Here is an 8,199-nt window from a genome sequence, read left to right as displayed (position 1 = left end):
TGTGGTAAATCAATATTTGGATTTGGTCACCGACTGCGGAGCAAAGAAGCTGCTTTTATGGCATAATGATCACCTCGGAACAGACAGGACCCAAAACACTAACCCTCATCCACAGGGCCGGCAATGTCAGCCTCCCAACCAAAAAAAAAAAAAAAAAAAAAAATTAATAATTTATCTTCGAATCGACTTCTCTCTGTGACAGATTAGATTTTAACCATTTGATTTTGTTTGGACTGGGCGTTCCCATATTATTACTTAATGACCTTCCCAGCTGCTCCTGTCCATTTTCTGTCACCAGCAACCATCTGGACACTTATTAGCACCTCAATGCATCCACGCTGCTTTCCCCCCAAACTTGAATAAAATTAACACTGGCTGCAGACTGCCAATATGTACATATATATTTTCCCATTCCCACCATTCTTGAAATAAAATTGATAGGCTATTAGGCCTACGTTTCATAATAATAATAATAATAATAATAATAATAACAATCCACGTAGAAGTAAAATAGGCTGAAGATACTCTTGGTTTTCTCTATAATTTCATTTTGTTTATTAGGCAAAATATACGATCTGGACAAATTCCTTCAACGCTTCCTATTTACAAATTTAAATCACTTGGTATTTACATTAAAGAAAGGACACCAAAAACACAAGATAGAGACAAAAATAATAATAATAATAATAATTATAATAATAAAGTAAAAAGCCTACCAAAGTGTCCCAGCCTGCCTGGGCAAAGTGGAGAGAGAGAGAGAGAGAGAGAGAGTAACATTATAGGCGCGATTATATGCTACACAACAATAGAGGAAGTAATCCATCCATCCACAGGATATTACCAAATTACGCCATTTGTTCTGTACCGACTGAATGCTACGCTGCATTATTATTTCTCGTTGTCCTTTTTAGGGAGTGTAAAGTCTTTTTTTCTATTTGTCTTTTCTTTTATTTATTTTTCAAGCACGAAAAAAAAAAAAAAAAGTCTTGATCAAGCCGAGGAGAGAGCAGTGAGGACCCGTTGCGTGGCGTCTGGTGGACTCCTGGCGCTGGAAGGCAGAGAGGATCTGGATGAAGAATAATACAGAAAGGTAGATAAATACCCCCGCCGTGTTTGGACAACGGGTTTCAATATGCATCTCAAGTGTCTGGCTGAATGGCTGAACAGATTTGATTTGAAACAGACTGCAGTCCCCCCTCTCCAATTCTTCACTCTCCATTCCAATAATAATAATAATAATAATAATAATAATAATAAAGAATACATCAAAACAATTATGTTACAACTAGAAAATATTTTAGGATGTGAAAAAAGAAAATCCTTTTTGTACAATCATCAGGTTTTTTTTTGTTTTGTTTTGTTTTTTTCCTATAGGACCGTTGCATTAGGAGTGGGGCTGTTTTGTAACACTTGAAACGAAGGTAAACTTTTTTTCCTCTCTTTCGGTAAGAGCGCTCCCCAGAGCTCCGGGGTTTCCCATGGGTCTTTAGGGAAAGCACACAGCCCAGACAGAGCCCGTTTTACTCGGTGACTTGATAAGTAGCCACACTCTCCCCAGAGGGGAGGAATTAAAGGGGGTGTGGGATGGGAGTCAAGACCCCTGTCACCCGCAAAGCAAACTGTGTTTTATTTATCTTTGTTTATCTTATTTGTAGTGTTATTATTGTTGTAAAAAAAAAATAAATGAAAATAAAAAATAAAATATGTCAAGTCATTTAGGCTTAGACAGTGGATTTTGTTAAACAGCTTAAGTTTTCCATTCCATATAATTATATTTATTTTTCGTATAATTGCTGGAGTTATGTTTTCATCACGAGGCTGGGCATTTCCTAATGTTCATATACATACTTAATTTTAGTCATGTTAATCACTGCTGTAATATATACTGGTGTAAAAATTGTAGACGATTATCTAAATCAGTTCACATTTAGAATAATTAAATAATCTTCAATAATTGAATATAAAGCTGGTCATTTTCTTATTCCAACAGAAGCAAACTGCCTCACCTGTCATGGATGGGTCGAAAGGAGGACTTCAGGGTCTGTGTTGGAGGTGAATCAGACCTTACACCGTTTTCATGGTCTGGAAAGGAAATGAGCAAAAACACTTATCAGCACTGGCATGCTGGATAAATTACACAGGCCTTTATTTTTTGCGCACATATATGAACATATCTAACTTCGAATGAACCCAGTGTTGTTGTATAACTCGTATGAGATTGTGGATTTAGGTGTGTATACGTTGCCGCTGCGTGTGCACGATGCCTTGTTGTGATAATTGTATATAATCAAAAAACAAAACAAAAAAATGAGTTGCACCATAAAAAAAAACAAAAAAAACAAACAAACAAACAAACAAAAAAAAAAAACACATATGTTCCATTCAAAATAACATGCTTATCGCTGGCGCACGCCTACAGACTGTAATCCTACCTATGTGCTTGGGACTGTGGGTCTCTGTTGGGGCCTTGCTGTCATTGCTGAGCGCTGCTGCAGCTCCTACCGGGGACACCACCACTGATGTCGGCTGCTGCTGCTGCTGCTGCTGCTGCTGCTGGGCCGGCAAGTGGTGGCTGTGGTGGTGGTGATGGTGCTGGTTTACTCCCAGAAACGACCTCACATTCAGCAGGGAGTTCTGGCCGAGGAAAGCCCCATTTGTCCAGTTGTGGAACTTTCCAATCTGGCAAGTGTACAGTCCGTGACTGGGGAGGAAGGCCGGGTGGGTTTGGATCTGGTGGTGGGGGGCTGATGGGTGAGTGTTGGCAGCTGGGCCACAAGGGGACGTAGGTTTCTGAGATGAGCTGTCGGGACTTGTAGCGGTCTCTGCTAAAGACCATATTTTAGGCTTATTGTTAGACGGGAGGGGAAAGCTCCCGGATCTGTCCGGAGACAGAACTCTTGTGGTGTTGTTGTTGTTGCCGTCCGAGTTCTCCTTACTCCCTGGGTGAACTGAAATTGTGCTCTTAGATTTGTCAAAGGCCTCATGGGCCTGCAGGGCGAAGGCCCGTCGTTTCTCCAAGCTGTCCAACTCTCCACCCGCACCGACACCGCCCCTGTGGTCCCTGCTCCCTTCCGTTGATTTATCGTCGTCATCCTCGTTGCTTTGATCCCCGTCGTTGTCGTCGATTTTGTCTATGTCTATGCTCTCCAAATCAATCTCCTCCTCGTCTTCGTTTTTCTCCGCTTCATCTCCACTGCCGAACAAGTTACCGTCCTCTCCGTCCTCTTTGCTCCTGTGCCCCCAGGTCACCTTGTTCTCCTTCTTGAGCCTCCGCCTGGCGTTGGCGAACCAGGTGGACACCTGCGTCAGCGTCATTTTGGTGATGATGGCCAGCATGATCTTCTCCCCCTTGGTCGGGTACGGGTTCTTCCTGTGCTCATTGAGCCAGGCTTTCAGGGTGCTGGTGCTCTCCCGGGTGGCGTTCTTGGGCCTGGCCGGGTCCCCGTACTGAAACTGACCGTATGGATAGAAGGCCGGAGAGGTGTGGGCTGCAAAGCTGGCAGGGTGGACGCCAGGGCTGTCCTTCAGCTCATACTGGGATCCCTTGAAAATAAAGAATAATGTGTTATTACACCGGTGCCATTATTGGTTTTATCTAATGAACTGCAAAGTATGATTTAAATATATTTCAGTGTAGCTAAATCGCATGACAGCCATTACACATCTACAATCCAAACAAGTCAAACGTCCCCCATGGAGAAAAAAAAAAAAAAAAAAAATCCTACAGTTACAGCTGCACCTGACTCTGAGCTTTCCACAAAGAAGCTTCTCAACTTGGAAGCACATGCTAGGCCTGCGACACCTGCGCCTGCACAGCTACTCACTGAAGGAGAGACCTTCCTCAGCAAACATTTCTCACACATGCCAGCCTGATATCTGCGAGCAGCGTGGGAGAAAGCCCCTCGCATGATTGTGGACACACACACAGACAGCACGCAAATGGTCAACTTTTTTATGTGTTCCAGCCAAACTCCCCTTCAACTGTGTCAGAGCAGTTTGAAGGCCTTGGTTAAGTTTTCCCACCACGCCACGTTTATAAACTCCAGTGCTGGATTTAACCTCCTGCGCGCTTGTGAACTTGTTTTTTTTAACACACACTCAAACACATCGATCAATCCCAGCAGCGCACACGCCTGGATTTTTGGATAATAGCTCTTATTTTGAAGCTTTAGCGCGGTAGTCACTGCCTATAGGCCTGGAGCACACATCAGTCAACACATTAACACACTGCTCGTTAATTATTATCACCAGGTCTATTTCAGATCAAAATGTGCCGGACAATTCTTCAGCTGGAGTAAAAATTCAGCGACACGGTGATACACTGGAGCACAGTCAGAACAATCAAATGTATGGCTTATTTACAGCAGAAGCTTTTGTTCTGAGGGAGGGATTATTTCTAAGGATCTGATAAAAAAAAAATCATCTGGCGGCGCAGCAGACTGGGTAGAAACTTTCTGTTTTCACGGTGCCTGCTGAAACGCAGATCTGTGGCACAGTTTTTTTTTTTTTTTTTTTTTTGCGTTGTAATCGATCATTTTAGCAATCTGAGATAATAACCTTATGACGGGTGTGAATTACATCTTTTGTTTACATGTGTTTTTTTTTTTTTTTTCTTCCAGGGGTAAAATAATTTTTCAAGCGTTATTTTTCTTTCTCTTTTGTTTCCTCGTCTCAGGTCAAACTTTTCACACCGCTCACTCGGCCAAGCAAGTCACTGAGCTGACAACAATCGAACAGATATATCAGCTAAAATTGAATCATCGACAATAAAAATCTGCCAGACCAAATTATATTTCAAAGTATGAATTCTTTTTTTGCGTGAGATCGCCCAGCGTAGCCTCAAGCATAAACAATCGTCTGTGCAACACCGAGTCCTCAAACAGGAAAAAAAAAGGAAAAAAAAATAAAATACATCCTTACCATTTGTGAGAAAAGAGCCAAGTCCGCGCTGGTGTAAGGTAAGAAGGCGCTGTAGTTGTGTGCGTATGGGTTGGCGTACATGCCCAACACCGACGTTACCGCCGCTGCGGTAGCGGACGGACTTCCCCCGATTTCAGTGCTCCCTCCCCGGGACGAAGGCGTAAGCACTCCCGGTCTGTCGCTCCCGTACACCGCCTGGGAGGCACTTAAGTACTGCGGGTAGCCAAGCTGGGGGAAAGACATCTCCACCGCCGAATTGCCGCACAGCTGTATCGTCCGACAAACTGTGCGTAAAAAAGTGTGCGAGCGGGGGAAAAAAAAAAAAAGAAAAAAGGAACCAGGAGGAGTAAAGGGAAAGTGTTTAAGCCAAAATCACAGCAACTAAAGACATACAGTGGTATGCAGTCAAAACAACCCGCTCTTAAATCTCGGCTTCCTCTCTTTTTCTCGCGCAAAGTCCGCTGGATGTGATCTGATCAACAATTGCGCTCCGACTGACGCGCCTGGCCCTGAGGTCTCCAGGCTGATCTCTCAGATACAATTTGAAGTTGATGCTTTGATTGGCATCCCCTACTTGAGCCTGCAAGCTCCTCCTCGTTTGGAGCAATGTGGATAATGTGAATATAGAGTGAGCACATTGGCTGGGGCCTCGCTCCCTCTCTCGCTCTCTCTCTCCCCCTCTCTCACTGTCTCTCTCTCTCTCTCTCCTCCCCCCCCTCTCTCCCTTTCTCTCTCTCGCTCTCTCTCTCCCTCTCTCTCTCTCTCTCTCTCTCTCTCTCTCCCTCCGTGTTTGGACTTATTGTATGTTAAATGTTCAAGCATTAGAGTCCATTCACCGAAGGCTTTGATTGTTGTATGACAACCTGTCTACACGATTTTACAGCTGTCCGACACAGGGGGAAGTAAACCCGTCAGAAGAAGGAACTTACTTTGAATAGATTTAAATTGTAATTAAAGGGGAAAATGCTTCTCCGCAGAGGAATTAGTATTTGGTATCACGGACTGCTGGTGCGTTTATTTAATTCATTGTGACTCATTTACTTTAAAGTCTCTTTGTCCAAGTTGGATTTATTATTTGTACTTCTTCATTTAATGTTTTCAAAAACTTCTGTATACGCGACATAATAGTTAAATTGCGTTTATCGGGACGGTATACTCTAAAATAAATGTTTTAATACAATTACCAAATAAACAAAATAAATGAAGTCTCATATTTAAGTCATATTATTGCAATATAAGTTTAAAAAGTAAATGGTAATTTCATGACGATTTTCTTCAAAAAAAAAAAAATCAAATCAGTTAAGGAAAACCACGTAAACATCTCCACATCATTTATTAATTATGTAGTTTTTTTTTTATTAATTTATTTTTCTTATTGACTTCTGTTTAGCTTTCCTTTGATTTCTTCATAAAGGTTTAATCGCCCAAATTCTCCCTCTCCCTCCCTTTTCTCTCACCCTCTCTCCAGCGTGTGTGTGTGTGTGTGTGTGTGTGTGTGGATTTAAACCAGATTGTTGTCGTCCTTTTGTAACAACAGAGCCACTTCACGTTTCCTTGTTTTGAGAGAACGGCAGTGAGGAAAAGGAGCCAGAGACAACTCCAACACGGAGTCCTCAGGTCCCCGTGCGCGCCACATGTGTCTACGTTTTGAGCCTCCAATTTAAAGCAAATGACGTGGCAACACTTTCAGCACATTAACTCAAAAAAAAAAGTCAGGATGAAGAGTCATGTATCCGTCATGGCTTAGAAACCCTCACTGTAGATTGGACTTTTGCGTTCTTACAAGGCAAAGAAAAATACCGTTTAACAATTTCACATTTTCTTATCTCTTATAAAATAGTTTTTGCAAAAAAAAAAAAAAAAAAAAAAATATATATATATATAATCCCACTATAGTTGAATTTGAAAAAAAAAAGAAAAAAATCTGATGCTGTCTCTTTTGGTCGCTTCTGCTTAAAGCACTTATCCAATTTCCAGCTCAGAAAAAGAAAAGCGTTGGACACTGACCTTTACTTCTCTTAGCCGTCCACTTCTGACACAGCCATGTGGCTCACGACAGAAGGAGGGTGTTCATGTTTTAACAGTTCTATTTTTATTTGATTTGATTCTCATATCACCCACCTCCCGAGTCAAAAGGTGGGGGTGTGTTGTGGGGTTATTCTGTAGATCTAGATTTAATGCCTTAACGACTGAAGCCCAAGAAGTCAGTAGATTTTGATCTGCACCAGATGGCTCCGAGTGGATATTGCCGAGCGCCGAGGATCTGTTAAAAATATCTGAGGGGCACTGATGGTAATCTGGGTAACACATCAGAAAGGAGGGAGGGAATGGCAATTGTGATAACCCGCTGGAAATGTGTGCAGGGGGCTACACATGATGGTTGTGGTGGGTGGGGGGTGGTGGTGGGGGTGGGGGTGGGGGTTAGGGCACTGAAAATATCTCTAAACAGAAATGAAAGAAAAGGAAATAGAAAAAAACCCTGAATGGACGTGATGACCAATATTAAAATAAAGGCGGTATAATAATAATAATAATAATGATAATGATAACAATATATTAAAATATATGATTGCTGCTACACCTGCATTTGCAGAAGCCTTTTTTTTTTTTTTTTAAATAGAAAGTTGACTCCTGGCAAACAATGACACGTGTTGAGGGCAATAAACCATCACCGTTAACTGATTTATTGGGTCTTGTTAAACTCTCATTACCACCACAAGCTCCTCAGCTTCAAGCCGGAGAGAGAGCGAGAGAGAGAGAGGGAGAGAGAGAGTGCGAGAGAGAGAGAGAGAGAGACAGAGAGAGAGAGAGACAGAGAGAGAGAGAGAAAACTTTGTTCCGGATCCTCTCGCCGTTTTTTTTTTTTTTTTTTTTTTTTTTAAACTCGTCCACAACACGTTCACTGCTAATGCACTGCTTCGAAACAGATGGGCTTTCACCATCTGTATCGGTAGCTGTATGTGTGTGTGTATGTGTGTGTGAGCACATGCGTTCACATGCACACATATACACACTGCCATAACTTAAGGATTTTTCTCCCTTTAAAAAGAAAAGGAAAGAAATTATAATCCCCAGGCTTCTCATATCAGATAGCTTGATCATGTAAATCTGCAGGAGCCTCTTCATAAGCTGTTTTGCCTTGATGACCACATTCAAGTAAGTCACTCAGGTGGTGGATAAGTTCTTTTATTTAATGGCCACATTTCCCATTCACTTGAATGGAGAGGTGTGTCCAAACGTTTGACTGGTACTGTACATATATATATATATATATATATA

General features: G+C 42.0%; 1 protein-coding gene across 2 annotated transcripts; it reads right to left on the bottom strand.

The window, feature by feature from the left end:
- Positions 1 to 527: 527 nt before the first annotated feature.
- Positions 528 to 5,519, bottom strand: irx1a (iroquois homeobox 1a). Of its 2 annotated transcripts, none has more exons than XM_071470413.1 (4): positions 4,921 to 5,519; positions 2,433 to 3,543; positions 2,007 to 2,082; positions 528 to 1,048 (listed from the first exon to the last, which is right to left on the bottom strand). In XM_071470413.1, exons 1-4 carry the CDS (start codon positions 5,161 to 5,163, stop codon positions 991 to 993), a joined length of 1,488 nt encoding a protein of 495 aa, XP_071326514.1. In that variant the 5' UTR covers positions 5,164 to 5,519; the 3' UTR covers positions 528 to 990. The 2 variants fall into 2 exon arrangements, with proteins under 2 accessions (XP_071326514.1, XP_071326513.1); XM_071470412.1 differs by having other exon boundaries at positions 528 to 1,066; positions 4,921 to 5,514.
- Positions 5,520 to 8,199: the final 2,680 nt, after the last annotated feature.

The sequence above is a fragment of the Trachinotus anak genome, unplaced genomic scaffold, assembly GCF_046630095.1.
Source record: "Trachinotus anak isolate AG129_WGS33_773 ecotype Australia unplaced genomic scaffold, CSIRO_AGI_Tana_v1 ptg000032l, whole genome shotgun sequence".
Taxonomy (NCBI): Eukaryota; Metazoa; Chordata; class Actinopteri; order Carangiformes; family Carangidae; genus Trachinotus; species Trachinotus anak.
This window is presented reverse-complemented; position numbering and strand designations above follow the sequence as displayed.